The 18,965-nt window shown below is 38.0% G+C and overlaps 1 protein-coding gene across 2 annotated transcripts in view; it reads left to right on the top strand.

Annotated features, from left to right (window-relative positions):
- TRPC3 (transient receptor potential cation channel subfamily C member 3) overlaps positions 1 to 18,965 on the top strand; it is a 46,771-nt gene that overhangs the window by 10,596 nt on the left and 17,210 nt on the right. For both annotated transcript variants that reach the window (XM_074823592.1, XM_074823593.1), the window contains exons 3-4: positions 11,103 to 11,288; positions 18,285 to 18,449. In XM_074823592.1, coding sequence (XP_074679693.1) covers positions 11,103 to 11,288; positions 18,285 to 18,449 — 351 coding nt within the window. The remainder of the gene's footprint in view (positions 1 to 11,102; positions 11,289 to 18,284; positions 18,450 to 18,965) is intronic.

Genomic DNA, 18,965 nt, shown 5'->3' with positions numbered 1-18,965 from the left:
GTGCAGAAAGCAGAAATCTTACGCTTTTCTTGAGCGTACTGCAGCATTGACCTTATTTCCTCTTCTTTATTTGACTAATTTTGAATGATGTCTCCAAATTGTTAAGAATACAGAAAATGGGGGTTTTTGACGTACCTTTTAGAAATGTCACTTGTTCAAAACCAGCTGTTAGACTGATTACAGATGTAGGTCTTGTTGTCTGCTTTTGAGCTGTATCTGCTTTAGAATGTCAGTGCCCTATACTATTCTATATATTTCAGCTTCTCCATCAGACAATTAACAACTTAAATAACTGTTGCCCAGTGCTTTTTTTAAAATGATTTTGCAGTTCTGTTGAATACCTTAAAGTGCAGTAACACCTACTTTCCCCCTTGCCTACCCCCCTCCCCCCGAACAAAACCCCACCAGAAAATCAAACCCCAGTAGACTGCATGTAATAAGAAAAGCTCGGCATGGGGAATGACAGATTGTTCTCAGCGAGTAGCAGTATTAACAGCATAGTATCTAGTTTTAACAAAAGTTTAATGGGGTTCTGCAGGGTCAGTGTTGGGTACCACTCATTTGTTTAATATCTTCACAAATGCTGTGAGAGAGGCCAAAGATGCATTAACCTTTTTCAAACAACAGCAAGCATTGCTAACACTGTGGGGTAGTCAGAAGAAATAACAACAACCTGGAGAAATATAGGCAGAAATTAATAAGGTGAAATTTACCAGAAGAGGAAGAAACAGTTTTAGACCCCAGAGAAATGATACCTCTGGATGTAGCTGGGTGAGTTAAAATATAATTTAAAAACAAGGTTTCGGTGCTGAGAAGCATTCATGTATTGTACTATGCACTAATAAAATGTAAAAGTCAGCTTAAACCTTTCCTCTCATTCCTTTTTTGAAGAAACCCCCTCATACCATGCTGCGTACTGTGTAATTTGGCAAATGGATTGAATACTTCCTCAATGTATTTATTCAGGAGTACAGGAAAAATGTCAGGTTTTTCTTTTTCTTCTGCTGAAAAAGTACTGAACTGGGAAGGCTCTTTGTGAGCATAAAATTGAAGAATTAGAGAATTTTATCACATGTGCAGAGCCTGTTGGCTTGTGTGCTTCACACAATGAATTACAGTTACGTGCCTCATTTAGAGACCATTTTAGAAGGTTAAATCTCTGATATGTATAACTCAGCCCTACTTATCATTGATTCCTTTTCAACTAGGCCAACAACCTGAGAGCCACAGGGTCTCCAGAATCATGTGCCCAAGATGGAAATTTATGGGTTTTCTGAATAATGCTTTGGTGGTTGTGGATAGAAACATTTTTTATTTTTTTTCTCCCCCTCCTGCAGTTTCTTAGTAAGAACTTTTCTTCTGGGCTGGCACCTTAGAAACTCTACCATCCATCTTTTCTTTGTGATACTGCGTACAAATTTTATTATACCTGTGTTCAGGAACACTGGGGTGCTTAGGGACTCAATTTAAGTGTTATGCAACTCCCTAGGAACCCAAAATACGATCTCTGCCACAAAAAGCTAAATTAAGTCAAGCTGTATCATGTTTTTGTGAGGGGAGGATGTAAATGATTAAAATCGAATAGAAAAATTTCAGTAAAAATGTAAATTCATGGGAAGCTCCCATATCATAGGTACTAATACCATGAATACAAATATAATCAGAAAAAAAATAGCTTGAAATTTTGGAGGAGGAAAAGTGATGTTTTGTGGCTGGACTTCTCATTTCAAACCAGAATTTGAAAAAATTACTTCAGTTTTTTAAAATGTTAAACTGTCACAGGATAAAATATTCTACTTTTCAATTTTTTCTTTTTCTTTCTTCCTTTTTCTCAGCTCTTTAGCCTCTATTCATTGATATTTTGAGATGCCTAAGAACCCAAGAAATCACTTATTTTCAGATTTCAGTATTTTTGGATAGCACTTAAATTGATGCTAACCTTCTCAGGTGTATAAGATAATTCTGTTTTGGCACCTACAGTACAAATTTTTCCTGGCTAGCATGGAAATTCCAGCTTCTCATCAACATCAAAACATTCCAGTGAAATAATTATTCTCCTCATTGACCTCACATCTCCCTCTTTTCCTTCTGATTCTTATGCATCTCAGACCATTCTTTCTGTTTCTACCAACCCTGGTAGGAGAGTTGCTTGTTTTCCTCTGGCGTCAATGGTTGGCTGCCCTTCCTGCGGAGAAGGGGTAGTGGAAAAGGCAGGGAGGGAGGGAGGGAGGGAGGGAGGGAGGGAGGGAGGAGGACAAAGAAGAGACAAGGAATTTTTTAGCATCACTGTTAAACCAAGTCCAGGAAGGGCTGTAATTGCACAGCTGATGAGAAGACTATTCCACTGGGGTTGTGGACAGGTATGACGGGGCTGCTCGTGACACAGATGTCATACAAGATGCCACACTGAGAGCTGTGGAGGCAGATCAAGGAGAAAGCAAGCAGTGCTTCTGTGTCTTACAGAAACCCATTGTGAGAGTTGGCCACATCTGATGTCTGTTCAGTGCTTTCTTTTCTATAGGTATGTCACCTGAATGTGTTCTGCTAATAAGTGTGTGCTTTGTCATGTCCCAGAGCAACAGGCTTCTAGTCCGACATTCGCACTCCCTATGAGACAGAATGACTGATAGGCTTCTGGTGCACTCCCCTTTAGGATCATCACTGGAAATGCTTAAGTATTCCAGTCAAATTCAGTCTATAGCACAATACTGACAGAACTGTTTCAGGGTAAAGAAGAATGGACAAAATAGTTCGTCTCCCACAAAAAAAAAGGACAAATCTGTTCAAAGGGACTTTTGGTGATATTCATGATTCATTCTTAGTATCTGAGGTACATCAAGGCCCATAGCATTTCCTGTGCATGCTCGCAGCCATACACTTCCTGGATGTGGAGCACTCATACAGAAAATACTTTTCTAGATGGTTTTCCCACAGAGAAAGAATATAGGGTGAACCTGTTCAAAAATGCCCGAGGGCAAATCTTCCTAGTAAATGCTTGCTAAACTGAACCTTACATCTTTTGCATATGCAAAGTCCAGTCTGCCTCTATCACTTTATGATTTACACTAACAAATTCTGATGTTTGTGTGCAAACCAGAGTTTGCACAAGTGTGTTAGAAATGTGGGAAGGTGGCTTAGGACATTCATTCATGACAGTCAGTTTCCCGTGATTATTGAAAAAACTTGTTAGTTACACTGATTCTTAATTTTTTTGTTTTTCCTTCAGAAGCAAGGAGAAAGGATTCAAAGAAACCAGTGAACCCTCATTTTTCCTGGAAGATACAAGACATGTAGCAAAAAATAAGTACTGAAAATAAGTAAGAAGATAGGGAAACTGGAGCCCTAAAGACCATTTCACTCTTTCTTCCTCAAGCTTCCTTGCTTCCTACTCCTTTGTGAAATCCTTGTTCCAAGCTCCTGTTGCCTCTTTTGCTCTTCTTCATCTATTTTATTGTAGGTTTTTTTGACACTGTTACCTCTTTTTGTTCTTTGCATCCACTTGTTGTTTTCCCCTATTTTCTTCTAGTCAGTTCCCTCTTTGGATTTCCTTTTTTCTTGTCCGCCTTCTAAGTGCTTGCCTAATTTTCTTTACTTTTTTTTTTTTTTCTCTCTATCTTCCTCACTTTAGGTTCTTTATTGGATTTTCTAATCCTGGTAAAGCATGGCTGGCTTGTCTGAATATGCTGTTGACTACTCTTTAGGTCTGGAAACCAGCTAAGGGAACAGTAGAGATTGTTAGTGCCTGGCTGTCAGAGCAGCAAGACATCAATTTACTGGCCAGAATAGCAGCATATCATCCCTGTGGCCAGGACAGGAACTACAGTATTTCTCTTAACTTCATGATCCTAGTCCCCACTCCAGAGATTGACAGCAGGATTTCAGTTGACGTCAGAAATTTCAGTTTGTTTTATCTGAGTCAAGACTGCTACCAAATCATAAAAGAAGCCTTCACTCTTCCATACCTATTTGGTGCTATCACATGAAATTTCAGTCTCTTAAAGCATCTGACTAGATTCTTTCCTGTCAGGTTTTTATGGGTGTCTTATATGTTGTAGAGATAAAAAGACAGCAACATTGTTGATGAAGTTCTGTGTCAAACATGCAAAACCAGAATTCTGCTTCACTCTGGGCTTCTTCACCAGTTTTGATACATAAGGGCTTTTATAACGATTGTGCCTGATCAGAAAGTGCTTTAAAAGTTATCAAATCTGCTGGTTTGATTCCTTCCTTCTGTTGAAAAGGACACAACCTGTTAAGTTAGAAAAAGTTATGGAGTGGTGTTCAGCTGGCATCTGTCTTTATGAGTGGTTAGAGATCTCCAAGGTGTACTGCTTTGTACCTGATAGACTCGTGGGGGAAGCTCAGTCTGGAACTGTATCTTGTCTTAATGTGAAAAAGTGTTTATTTTCATAGTTAGAGAATCATGTTTTCCAATCCCAGTAGCACCACAAAATACTTTGCAATACAAATATTCCCAATTTTTATGTTTTCTTGTTCTTCTATTTTTAGCTGTGGGTTACTAAAGTTAATTGATATTTACCCTCCTCCCTGAGAACTTTAAAACTGTTACTGTGCAGTGATGGGAGAATTTCTAGCAGTCAGAACAGCTGATGGAGCTTTCCTTTGGAGTCACCATAGAAAAAAACAGGACAAAGTAGCTAAAAAGCCACATGACAGTCTCTGTATACTAGCTTTCAACTAAATACTATGCTGTGTAAGCGAGCTCAATTCTTCCAGTGGAAATTGTGCTAGCTGATGTCATGTCAGAATCTGGTCCATCATAGCAAGGATCAAAAAGATTGTAGTCCCGCTTTATGCAGGATAACTCCCTGTTCCCAGTGTTGCTAAAAGCTCCTACTGAAACCAACGGAAGATGTGGACGTGCGTCTAAAAGCGGAATCTGTCACTGTTCCAAGTAAATTTACATAGTGTTATCTCAGCTGAACTAACAAAGAGTGTTCAAGCTTGATCTACGTTTAGGTCCAACTTTTAAAAGGACAGGGCCCAGATCCATAATCATTAGTGCAATTATGTACTTGATTTGCATATACAGTTCCTGTAGTTATATATGCAAACTGACTATGTACTCAAAACGGCCATTTAGTATGTAATACTCAACATAAATCTGTGATTGCATATAATGTGTGAACTAGTTATGCAGTTGTGCATAGTCACAAGCTGGTGCATACAGGAATGTGGCTCTCATAATAGAAAACAGATCTATACATTTCGTTTGACTGCATGTGATTGCTCAGTATAAATTTTCTTTGGAATAGTTAAAAATCTTATGAGTAAAATCAGCTGAAGATTTTTTGTTCATATGCTTCATTCTTTGCACACAGATTGGTACGTTCTTTGTAAAAATTCTAGATGGACTCTCAAGGTAGTCTTTAACGTAATGAATCAGAGCAGAATATGCAGAGTTGGGCAGGCTGAGATCCAACCATTGATGTTTGCCAGAGTCCTTCAAAACTGCTCATGAGGCACAGTCCTGCAATTCCAGTCATCATCAGTGTCCGTTGTGTGCCGGTGTCAGCTACGGTATCTGTGAAATGCGGAGTATAGGCTGTTATTTTTGATGTTAGATGTCTGTGCAACCATTACTTTTTTTGAGAGAGATATCATTCAAGATGATACAGCTAGTAAAACCAGCTAAGTTAGGTTGTGAATTAATTGAAGAAGTACTTTGTTGATGAAGGAAGCAGAGTCCCTGTATTATGATGAAAAATAGTCAAAGAACCCCACTGTATAAGCAGGTCTCTTGATGCCTTATTCTGGCATTCCCCCGAAGAGTAGCTTCACGTTCATGAACTGGCAACTTGCAGAATATGTAGCAGGGCTTTTCAAACATGGATGCTTCACACAGGGAGTTCTGGTGGCCTTGTTTAGGATGGAAGAGCTGAGTGATCTGGTGGCTTCGTTTGTATCTTCTCAAGAATGAGCAGAGGTATTCGTGGATGACTGAGACCACAGATTCTGGTTTCTGATGTTCACACAACACCCTAAAGGTAGAAGATTGTTTGAGAATTGGGTCCCATGGTTACAATGTGGGTAGTGTTTGTCTGTGTAATTCTGTAAAGCAATCAAATAGACTGAGAATAAATTTGATTTGCTAATACATAAGTAAGTAAAGACCTGGAAAGGGAAATCTGACAAGTTTGCCTAGTGTAAGGTACAAAGCCTGAGTCAGATATTAGCAATGCACATACTGGTTTTCAGTTCTTATAACAGCATTTGTAAGCAATGTAGCCTGTATTTAATCCTTAAATTTCACAGAATAAAACTTCATCTATCATATCTTTAGTCTTTTCTGTCAATAAGCGTAACTTTTATAAGCAAGTGATCTATCCACCAATCAAGAAATATGTAGCACTGTTAATTTTTCAGTAGAAATGTGGGTAGCTCTTGTGTAGTAGGCAGCTAGTCCATGCAAAGCAGCCTGTCCTTCAGGAACTGGCAGGGCTATTCAGAGAGTGGATGGGTGTATTTTTTGGGATGCCAGTTAATACAGTGAGGGCAGGAGCTTTGCACCCTCTGCCAGGATCAGTCAGGAGCTCTGACACACCTGTGAGGATGAGTCTCCACTCACGAGAGAACAGCTAAATGAAATAATCTGTAGTTCATGGAAATAGCCATCTTCATGGATACTACTGCAATTGCAACTTGTCCCCCTTTTGCCAAAGTAAGGTGATTTTACATCACTTTGCCATTTGTAGGCAATATTTCACAATTCTAACTGCCAGTGAAAACGTATTCTTGCTTACCTTGTACTAATTGAGAAAACTATGTTAACTGATCTTTGTGTGTGTGACTAAACTTGAATGTTTACATTTTATGAACCTGATGTTAGGCTGTACTTGTGTACTTAAATATGTGTGAGACTTGGTATAGCTTAAACACAAGGAAACAAAATTAGATTTTCCTGACTTTTATATTCAAAGTTGTTAGAGAAGTAACTTCTCATTGATGTAACTTTTGGTATTATATTTCTGTGTTATTTTAAGGAAAAAGGGAATAGTTAAATGGTAAAGAAAATGGAGTGAGCCTTTAGCAAGAGTAACTATTGTTATTTCCTATTAGAAGTCCACTATTTCTCCTTCTCTTTCTTCACAGTAAGCAAAGGAATGAGAAAGAAAAGACATTGTAAATGAAGCCACTCCCTGCAACTGGACAGCCCCAGTTCACTTATGCAAGGACAAAATTTGGGTTGTGTTGTGTCGTAACACACTTGAATAATACAAAACCATTTAAACTAAACTTTATTAAACCTTAATGCCACCTTTGAGCATGGGATAGATAGAAATAGTACTAAAAGAAAGACTTCTTTTTTTCTTGTTAAGTTACAAGTCCCTGCAAATTCAGGTGAGGGAGAATGTAGTTTCTCTTTTAGCTGTATATTACTACTACAGAAGTCAGTGAAGTTGGTGTATCCCCCCATGTGCTGCAAATAGCAGATTTACAGCTACTTTAGTGTTAAAGAAAAATTGATTGCCAGTTTTATTCCTGTTGAATTAACATTATGCTGTATCTGATGATTATCGTGGTTTTTGCTCAGCCATTTCAGTATATGCCTTTTTTTAGCTGTAGTGAAATGTGTAAGCAACGCTTGCTTGAAATTGGAAATTTAAGGGAGAGTGTTCAAGTTCTCACAGATACATAATAATTCTGTTGTGAAAAATATGTAATATAAACAGTGTTAAGAACACAGGACTCACGTAAATGAAAATGAAGGCAAGGTATTGTTTTTGGCTTTACTAGGGTTGTCTTTAGTCTCTACTCTGTCTTCACTGAAGAAAATCCCCATCTTTTTACATCGTCTTACTCTTAGTGCTTTGCTTAATGTCCTTTACAAGCCTGACTTTTAGCAGTTCATACTTACGGTTCTTGGCCTCTATGATGAAACTTTATTTCTTGACTAGACTGTCAAGAAAGACTGCTTCCCTTTGTCTTTAAGACTGCTATTCTAGCCACCATTCTGGAGCCTTCCTCTGCAAGGTTTTTATCTTTGTAGAATCTGATGTCTAATCGCTTTCACATCTTTTACTTAGAAGCCTTCTCTGCATTTGGACCTCCATGCTTATAAATATTTTTCATTCCCCTGACTAGCTTTCTTTTGAGACTTTGCCTTTTAAAAAGTCCTAAATCTTAGTCATACATATGCTTGCTTATCCTTTCACTGAATTTAATCACACATCCCAGTATTATTTTTATAATTGGCTCTTCTATGCTGTTCTCCTTGGTTACCAAAAACAAATCTAAAATAACCTTACAGCCTGTTAGTTCACTGACGACTGAATTAATTTGTCATCTATGACCAAAGGAAGTAACTGGGTCCTCTTTAGATCTCTGATGAGGACTGGTTGTTTCCAAGTCTATCTGGGCTGTTAGTCTTCCATAATAACAGAATTCCTAGTCGTATTTGTTTGTGTTCAGTAGTGTCTCATTTTGATTCATATCTGAATCTGATCTATGGGATTGATAGCCGATTTCTGCAATTATCCTGTGCAGCCTCTTTTCCCATCTTTTCCCAAAATAATTTGAAATTACTGAGAGCATGTTAGTTTCTCTATCCCATTTTATAGATACTAAGTTAAAAATTTAACAAAACTAGCAATACAAGGAGGGAAAAGTTAGGCAAGGGGAAAAAGTGAGGGTTTCAAGGAAAAAAATGAGATTAAATGAGAAAATAATGAGGGCAAAAGCAGTAAGGAAGCATTTTTGAGAAGGCAGGAACTACAAAGGAAAAATCTGTATTGCCCAAAAGTGATTTAAAAAAGGCAGTCTGAAAATGAACAGTAAGCCCACAAAAATGGAGAGACAGAGGACTCAGACTAGCCTTTTGATGGCCTAGTGGAGTTAAAAAAAATGAAAAAAAAAAAAACCCTGTAGAGTAATTGAAAAAGAAGACTATGCTATTTTCAGTTGGGCACTGAAACACTTGATACAGCAAGGTGAAATTGGCAGGTTCGGTCAAGTTTCTTCCTCCAACTGTAGACTCATGTGAAGAAATCAGAGGCTGCATCTCAGATAAAGAAGTCCTAGAAATCTGAGAGGACATGGACACATAAATGAAGACTAAGGTTTCTACTGAAGTAGATAGCAGATAAGAGCTTATAGGTAATGTCACAGAGGTTGTGGAAGACATATACAATCATAAACAAAAGTGCAAGCAAAGATTCACATGAGCATGCTTTACAGAATTATCTTGAAACTTTGAAATGTAGCCACATTTTATCAGAGAGGAGATTAGACCAATGGAAATCTTTGTGATGTCAACATATACAAGCAACTGAGAAGTTTAAAGGTTGCACGTCAAAGATAGACATAAGTTTGCTTATAGGGAGGTAGCAAAAAGAATAAGGATGAAGAGTGTGAAGCAGCATGTGAGACATAAGGTATAAATGTAGCGAAGAGCACTAAGGTATGAACATAGTGAAAAGCAGTAGCACTGCACCTTAGATGCAGTAGTTTAATAGCTGCACAGAAAGGATCACAGCACATGGCCATAACTCAGGACACAGTCCCAAAGTGCTGAAGGGTTGAAGGAGGCTGAGGAAACATAGAAAGGGTAAGGACCAGCAAAAAGTAGTTGTTTCTTCTGCATGACACAGTAAGACTTCACAGCTATAGTCAACAAGCTTGAAGTCTGGAAGGGACCAATGATACTGTGGAAAAAATGGAAGTAGTGAGGGAGAAAAAGAACACGTGCTTTACTAAAAGATTAGGTTCTGGAAAGAATCTGAATAGGAGGAGGTGGCATGTTTTTAATAACAGAAAACAAACGTTGGCTTTATATACTGTCCTGGTTTAGCCAGAATAGGGTTAAGTTTCCCCAGCAGTGGGGGGGAGCTCTAGCCGGGTTATTCAGATACCATGCGGACGTCACATCCTGGCGCTGAAGCGAGATGGTCGCTTAACACGTGTGTTATGCCATCGCGCTTCTCACTGCTGTATTGGTAGATATTTTGCTCTGTTCATTATTATTATTGTTACTGTTATTGTTATTGTTGTTGTTTGTTGTGTTGCTGTTGCTCTGTTGTATTAAACCTCTCCTTATCTCAGCCCCGGGGCTTTGTATTTCACTCCCTTTGTGGGGGAGGGGCAGCGGCCGCGTGGTCTCAGACCCCGGCAGGGGCTAAACCACCACATATACTTTCGAAAGGTAATGCAAGCAGAGCTGTTGGTTCCAGCAGTAATGGAAGGGAAAGCTGACAGAGTGAGAACAAACAAGAAGTAGGTTAAAGTAATAGGTGATTTTTTGGAAAGGGAATGATTTGTGATAGGTATAGACAGGGAAGTGGAGGGGAGAGGAAGGGAAAGGTGGACTTAGGTCTTAGAAGAGTTGAGGTTTTCAGAAATGTCTCTGTAGTTCAGCTGTGTTGTCAGTGGAAAGGTTGTCCCTTAGAGAATGACTCAGGAACCTAATATCTTTCAACTGGCTTCTGAAGAAGCTGGTTTCTGTGTTGCCTATATGGAAAATTTGGGGTATTTTCCCACCACACTGGTGCCCAAATTCATGCCACAGTTATTCTATGCAGTTATTTTGTAAACCACTGTACACATTGTTGGGTGTGAAGCAGTTGCAAGGATAAGTGGGAAGTGGGGTGGGGAAAAAAGGGCAGGAAAGGAATACGGTATACATCAGAGTAAAGAGTAAGCAGCTGTTTTAGCAGTGTAGAAAGAGCAGAAGTATATTTGTAGTCTGGGAGGCAACACTGCAACTATTATTTCATGAATTGTCTGCAAAGTTTTTGCAAGGATGAGGTTAGTATTTCAAGAGTTCTGGTCCTGGTTTGTTTGTGCAATTTTTATTTGTCCATTCAGCTTCTCCTTGCTGCCTGTCTGGGTTATTTTCATCACATTATTATATTCCCATGCTCTGTTAAACAGCTGTCATCATGTTCTGTTCAAGTGGCTATCTTGTATCAGAGAAGAAAAGATTCTGCTGTACAAGATCTCTGTAACGTCTGGTACACTCTTGACACACTGTGTAAAAGTCACACGCTATTAATTTTTAGCAGCTTGTACTGGTTCTTTTTTCCTTGCTATTGACTCTTAAGCATGTTTGTCATGGGCCATTTTCTCTAACCTTTCTATTTCAGAATGACTATCGCAAGCTGTCTATGCAGTGCAAGGATTTTGTGGTGGGTGTTCTTGATCTCTGCCGAGACTCGGAAGAAGTGGAGGCCATTCTGAATGGGGATTTGAACTCTGAACCAGTTGAAGCACAGAGACACAGAGCATCACTGAGCCGTGTGAAGCTGGCCATTAAGTATGAAGTCAAAAAGGTAACTCCTTATAGCCAGTGCTTTCAAATGCTGTAATTGCAACGCAGTGTTGTCTCGTTATTCCACAGGTGTTATAAACTGGTGGTCAGATGCATTACTGAGACATAATGTGCATAATCAAGATTCTCAGAAGGCAGAAGCTAGCAGAAGGGGACTACAGAGTAAGAGTTTAGTTTAATCTACTTTCCACAGCTGAGAATTGAAAGGAGATTTTAATGACATAAATCAGCTGTGCTCGCAAGGTTATACTCAGTTGGTCAGATTCTTCTCATGATTAATTCAAAAGAAGAGATTTCAGTGGAGCCAGACTTTCACTCAGTGGAAGTAAGGATGTGTTTTCCTGCCAGTCTGTGTGATAATATCTGATCCAAAGAGAAGGCTGTATTTGGGAAAGTGTTTGTTTCAACCAATGAAAAGAACTAGTTTGTTCATGATTTTTTTTATTACCTTTGCTTTCTACCTTAAGTCACTTAATTGGGCAAGTAAATTCTGGGAAGTAAATCCTGCAGCTTTCTACTAGTGTTCCTATCAACACATAGGTCTTTTTTTTTTTTAAAAAAAAAAAAGTCTTCCTCTTACTACTTTGACAAGGGAAAAGAGAACATCTAAGTTATCATTAAGTATATTAATTTATATTCTAATAATGTTTTAAAGTATGACAGTGAATCAAACAGCTCATCGGCACCTTTGTGGGTTGTAGTGAGAAATTCTACATCATTCACTCTGTGTGTTCCTTTAAAAATTATTTTTAAATTCAGTCCTGAAAATGTATAGAATATATTTGTGGCTAGTTAATCAGTTCATTTCAGTTCTTCATCTTTGCGCCTGTATTTATCAGTGTTTTGTAAAGTGCAATGTGTTTTCAGTTGATGCCTCTCAAAGTAATTTTTAATGAACAGTTAGTTTGTGAATGAATGTCGTGTTGAAAAATGGAGCTGTGTATCACAGGCTTGACATAATGTGTATCCATTTATCATAGCAGTTTTCAATGTATAGCTGTTGTTCTTTTCAAGATCCCACTACCCTAGCACGGAAAATAGTTAATATGGTGTCCTACTGTGAGAGGACTCAAGAAATACAGCAATGCTTATGTATTATTTACAACTACCTATTTACATGGTTATCATCATTTCCGTTCTTAACAGCCATTATAGTTTCATCATCTCTGCAAGAAGCCTTGTGTCTTTCAGAACAAATAACACTGTATTCCATGGCCACCTGTTGAGCCAATCTGCCATATAAAATGAATTGTAAGCAACCTGCCAGAACAACTGGGAAACGTTGGTGTTTATTATGTCCCCAAAAGATGGTTAACAAAAATTGTAAATGCAGATCCCAAACAGCAATTCATTGTTTCCAATATAGAATGGGTGTACAGCAGATAAATGCATATTAATTACCAAAATTCAAGGTAAATATATACAAATATCAAATGGCTTAAAAAGAATGGAACAGGGAAAGAATCAAAGTAAATAAGCATGTTACCATATCTAAATAACATATGAATTATTTATACTGTTGCATATTAATGTTACCAAACCTTTGCTGAGACTTGTGTCTCAGCTTTCTTGCTGAAGACTCTGGTTTTCTTCTAAGAGGTCATTGTCACTGATTAAATTAATTGCTGAGCAAAGGGCCACCCAGGTCTGTTAAGAATAACAAAAACCTACGTAGTGCAAAAAATTCCATGTAGCAAACTTGTTGTCTTTTCTTGCAAGAGATTATCTGTAGATAAACTCAAGGTTTTGACTCCAATTCATGACAAATACAGTTCAAAACCTACAAGACTAATGATCTTGGTGGAAGGAAGTAAATGGATGGTGCAGAGTTGTTACCATATTCATACATGTGCTGTTCCCTGTAAATGGCCAGTATAGAGGGCATCACAAGGATTGAGCCACGGTGGTCCTTTGATGCTGGGATTGGCTGCATTACAGCTGTGGCAGATTATAACGATATTCTGACTGTAGAACAGATTCAGATGTGGGAACTCCACATGGGATGCTGTCAACCCTATAACTGTAGGAAGAAGACATGGATGTAGCTTATGTTTCTCAGCTTTCAGTGTTTCTAGCTGTGCTTCTAGGTCAGCTACATTAAGGTCAGTTCACTGTTGCAAAAACAGTACAGCCCAACAGAACTGCAGGTCTGTGAAATGGTGAATGAGCTGTATGCCCTTTTCAGAGGGAGGAGAGACAGGAGAAAGCATATGACAAGTGAGGAAATGTGCTCAGAAGTTCACAGCTAGGGAAATGGAGTTTTTAATTCTATTAATAATGAAACTCATGCACTTAATACCCTAGGCACTGCATTAAAGTGTAGCCCATCTTGTAAACAGGACATGATTTTGAAGGTAAGGTTCAGACTGAAACTGTGGCCCAATAGTGGAGGACTAAGGGAATTAAAAAACCCAAGAAAAACAAGTTGTAACAAGTAGTCTTGCTCTTTATGCTGGACTGCTGCTGCAGTAGTGCTTTTAGTATTGTATCTTAACTCTAGATTGCCAACAAAATTTCAGAGAAGTTGCTAATGCTGGGGCAAGTTCTGCAGTTCTTGCTGAGATAAAAATCAGAGTGGAATTTCCAAGTGAAATCAATAAGAGTTTGAGTAAAATCACAGGGTTTTATTTTCAAACACTGAAGAAAGAAGATTCAAAATTCTCTTTGCGTGTTGTGTGTTTGTGTATCAGAGTGTGCCAGGATCTGTTCCTGCTATGTCTAAACTCAGTCATTAGGATGTTAGGAATAAATAACATTATAATCACTCTTAGTCAGACAGAAAAATATTTACATACTGATGACTTGGTTTCATGGTCATGAAACTGAATGCATCTGAAGTGTTACAGTCAATTACGCCTGGAAAAGCAGCTAAATTAAAATTGGCATTTTTTTAGTGACCAGATACCATCCTCATGCATCTTTTTTGATCAGTGGGGTTTGGATTGGATCCTAAAATATTAGATAAATGTGATAAAGTCAACATGTAATGAAAAGTGAGAAACTGCATGAACAGTAAGATGGGAGAAGAGAAATGCAGAGGGAACAAAAGGTTGCAAGATGATGTGATTGGTAGGTGAAATATGATGTGAATCTACTGTCCTTGGAGGAGATGAAGCTGGGGGGTGAGACAGATATACAGGGGGAAGAAGATGTAGAAGAGGTTGCAGTTGCTGAAAATAAAAACAACAAAATCATAAATTCAAGTATTTCAGCAGAGCTGGAGAGATGGATGAATTTCAGAGCTTTTATGGATGGGAGAAGTGACATGAGTTGCTCTGAGGGCTTGGAAGTGGTGCTTATTGTGCAGTTGCCAACAGTTAAATAAGTTGCTAAGATCTCGACAGCCCTTAGACTTGCTGCCAGACAAGAACTTGCCATAACCATTGGCATCTTATTCACTAACTCCTCCCTTTTCTGGGGAAAATTGTAGCACAGGCAGATCTCCTCTTAGCATCAGATCAAAACGTTGATAGACCAGGAGGAATAAACCAGCACGCAACTCTGGATGAGATGCAAGAGGGCCCCTGGGCGGATTCATAGCCCTAGGCGAGCTTCCTTAAAGCTCCTTTGCTGTTTCTTCCCATTCCCTCTGGTAACAGGAGGAATGATGTGGGTGCTGCTTCTCTCTCCTCTTCCCTACAGTTTTAAGCCTGCTTTTTAAAAATGTCTTCATAACTTGAAATAACTTTTTACTTTTGTGTCTTCGGCCACAGTTAATCTGCTGTGGGATTTCTCCCTTGATGAGTTGAGAATTAAATTTATCTTAGCAAAAGAAGAGACTTGAGAGCATATGTCAGAATGCACAAACACACAAAACCCAGACTTTTTTTCAAATGGGCCAGGCTGGCAGTTTTTATGGTGAATAAGCTTCAAAAGTGACAGCCTAATAAAAAGAATACAAATATAGTTCAAGCTGACATTAATTTCTTAAGACCTTTAAAATCTTTTTATTTTTTCTGTGAGCCATTCCACTGTAGGTACAAACTGCATTAATATGTGATCTAACTGGATAATGAATCACACACCAAAATACTTTGGGACTTTAGTTTTAGAGCAAAGTAGATTAAAATATGAATATTGTTTCCCTTTTTAAAGGGAAGCTTTGGAATCCTCCTCTTGAGCGTTTTAAGGTTCCCTGTTTTCATTGCCAATGATTTAATTTGATTTTTTGAAGAAGTCTGCCCTATTGTGCTACTGTATGCACTTTTAAATGAGATTTGGAATATAAATGGAGTTTTGCAGGCAAGACCTGGCAAACAACAGGGTATATAGTACATTATGATCTCAACAGAGTACAAAGGATAATAAAATGGATATCCAAGGTTTACAGTTGTTCGGGTTTTTGTTTATTTTTTTTTTAAAGTATAAGCAACTCGGATCAAATCTCTTAATCCAACACGATTTATCAGAATTATTTTCAAATCCTTTTTGTGAAACTGCCTAGCATTCTTTACTCTGATTTACTAGTTATTGTCAACCAATGTGACAAGCATATGACCATATTTCTTCAAATTGCTGTGATAACTAGGCTGTTTACCCTTCTGTTTAACTAATGTCCCACATGCTCTTGTGATGCAGCAGTCTCACAGGACATGGTATAATAGTAATAGTGGTAATGATTAATATGATAACACTTCAGAAATGTAAATATAATGGGCAAAGAACATAGGGAGCTATAGAATACTTATTCCTTCCAACACCTTATGTTTCTTCAGTAGCAGCACCCAACTCCTGGTTACACAGCACAATCCTGATGGAGTGGCTGCACAGTCTCCTCTGTCCACATTGTTTCATCCTAAAGAAATACAAAAGTGCTTTAAAAATAAGAGCAATACATGCTCACCCTCCAACAATCTTGACCAAAAGCAATTTTAGTAAAGTAAAACTTAAAGCATATCTAAACAAATGCAGTTGTTGGCAGCAGCTTGTTTTGTCGTTCCATAATTAATCAGGGAGTCACTCCCTTTCCCTGTGAACATACTGAAATCTTACTGAAGCCAGGCAAATAACATTTGCGTGTATTTGCTGCATAGGAGAAAGATGGAAGTTGACTGTTTGGTGGTTGTTTTGTTTTTTAGTGGGTACTAGATCCTTAATATGTGCCAGTTTAGTGTCTTAACATTTCAATCTCTGGTCCCTGTCAATTTTGGGACACTTAAGGAAGAATTTGTGGAAGCTAGGGACCAACAAAACTTATATGAAAGACTCAGGAGAGCAAGTTTGTGTTGTAATAACTGTCTGAGGAGAAGTTAAGCATTAATCCTAAACCTATTTTTCCACTTGTCTGATTGTCTTTTCATAACTAGATCCTGATAAATTCACTTGATGCCCTATTTCTTTGTCTGGATGTTTGTCTGGCTTCCTCCCCCCCTATTTTAAAGCAGTTTAAAATCCTTGATGATGTCTTGGCTCTGCTTAGTTAAGGTCAGTTGAAATTTTACCATTGACTTCAGTGAGCATCAGAGTTAGGTCAAAAGAGAGTGAGTATATTCGAAAATTGTCTTTCACGTGTCTATGTCTGGGTACAAGAAAACTAAGTACCAAAATTTGGATGTAGGGTTGAACATTCCAAAAATGGCTCAACATTCAAGGAACTGAAATTCATTGGTGTCTGTGTATGCTTAGACTACTGCTGATCAGGACATTCTTGTTTAAATGCCTGAATACGTCACCTTTCGGTCATTTTATCAGAGACTATATTTATTCGGATATTTGTATGCATCTACTCTTGTGGTTTCCTCTGTTATGTTTGATACCTTTTAGTCCTTCTGCTATATAAGTAAATGAGCAAATACTTAATATTGATAATAATGTATACTAATCAGTAAAGATAAAATGGACATCTCCTAAAAGACTTCATTAAAAATAATCTTTCTCAGAAATCATGGAAATGTGTATATTTTTAGTTACACTATATACCTCAGATCTTATTTGAGCCTTCTGCAGTGTGTTGTTAAGGTGTTAACAACTCATTAAAACACAAAGAATAGCATAAGACTGTATAATGACAACAATCTGTACATTCAGGGTCCTTTAAAATGTTGAAATAGTGAAAAGGGAAAACTTATTTTTGAAAACTGTCAGATTTGAGGATTTAATGTTTTTCAGCTGAAATAGTATCAAAGGCATGAACTTAGAGAAAATACAAAACTGTACAACAAAATACAGTCTATTACAGAGTTCTCAGAGCATCATCAGAACCATAAGATCATCTTTTTATCTGGTTCGCAAAATGGAATTTCCTTGTATTACTGAATGCTAAATTTTGTTTTCCACAAAACATAAAAATGTGTTTATAGTAAGTGGCTTCTGATTATTTTTCAAATCCCAAGTACATCTAAGCAGAGGCGATAGCTAGCACCATTGATGGTAGTAAGAGAGAAGAAACCCTTTCAATATTCATCTGTGTGTTCTGGTGAGGTTTAAAATCTGTGCTGTACTTTTGCTTCATTTATTTCTTGCCTCAGTAAGCTTTAGACTGAAAATGTATAGATAGTTAAGGAGGTATTTGGAGCCTTTGTCAAAGAACCAAATCAAATGGCAATGATGTTTGAGGAGGTCTGTGAAGAGCATGTGCAGGGAACGGGAGAGGCTAACAGTGGATTATGGTCCAACCAGAATTTTCAGTTTCCACAGAAATTTTGCATGTAGCTTGGATCAGCTTGATTTGCTGAGAAATTATTAGAACTTAGGGCTGAGGTTCAGCTCTGACAGGATCCAGCTGGGTACACGAAGCTGTTCTAATAATGCATAAAAGGCTTCTATCAGTGATGGCTGTCCACATGTGCAACCTTGTCCCCAAAGTGCTGCTTTAAATCAGCTCAGCAGTTTCTTCTTTATTTATTAACCTTTATTTTAAAGGAAAGGAGGAAACACACGTTTTTAAGGTCTAAATTAACACCAGATATTTAAGGTGATCATGATCATGTATGTAGCAGTTATGTAATTTTTCTTATAAATTCTAATATGTCTTGGTTTTATTTCTCTTTCTTTACAGTTTGTGGCCCATCCAAACTGTCAGCAACAGCTACTGACTATCTGGTATGAAAATCTCTCAGGATTACGGGAGCAGACCATAGCTATCAAGTGTCTGGTTGTGCTGGTTGTGGCATTGGGCCTCCCATTTCTAGCCATTGGGTATTGGATTGCACCATGTAGCAGGGTACTGAATTTTATAAATTACATATCTTATACTATTCTGAGAGCTGTTTTTTTCAATTTCTGGCATTCAAAATGCAATATTGTACTTCTAATTCTGCTGCTGACAAATTTTAACTGGTTTATGATACTTTTAGTAATCTCTAGTCTTGAGCCAAAAGGTGCTGTTTGTTTTATTTGCACTGTAAAGAGGGGACCACAGTGATGAAGCATTGAAGTAAACTGTTGTTAAGTTTAAAGAAAGAAAAAACCCTTCTCTGAGAGCTTTCTTTTCTTGCTTAAATTTCTGTAGTTTCCTGCTCATCTCCCCAGTCTCTGCTATGTATCTGAATTAGTAACAGATTTTTTGAAAGTCACCACTCAGATTCTGCATTAGGTCTTCTCTGATGGCATCTTAAGACCTGATGCTGTTCCCATATAAACTGTTAGCAGAAGATCTGTTGACTTCACTGATGCAGAATTTAAGGTTAAGTAAAATATTTGTTATTCCTGCCCTAGGAGGTCTGTTTGCCAGGTGAAC

This window comes from Strix aluco, chromosome 4 (genome assembly GCF_031877795.1).
Source record: "Strix aluco isolate bStrAlu1 chromosome 4, bStrAlu1.hap1, whole genome shotgun sequence".
Classification (NCBI taxonomy): Eukaryota; Metazoa; Chordata; class Aves; order Strigiformes; family Strigidae; genus Strix; species Strix aluco.
Note: the sequence above shows the minus strand (reverse complement) of the source record. Positions and strands in the feature narration are given on the sequence as shown.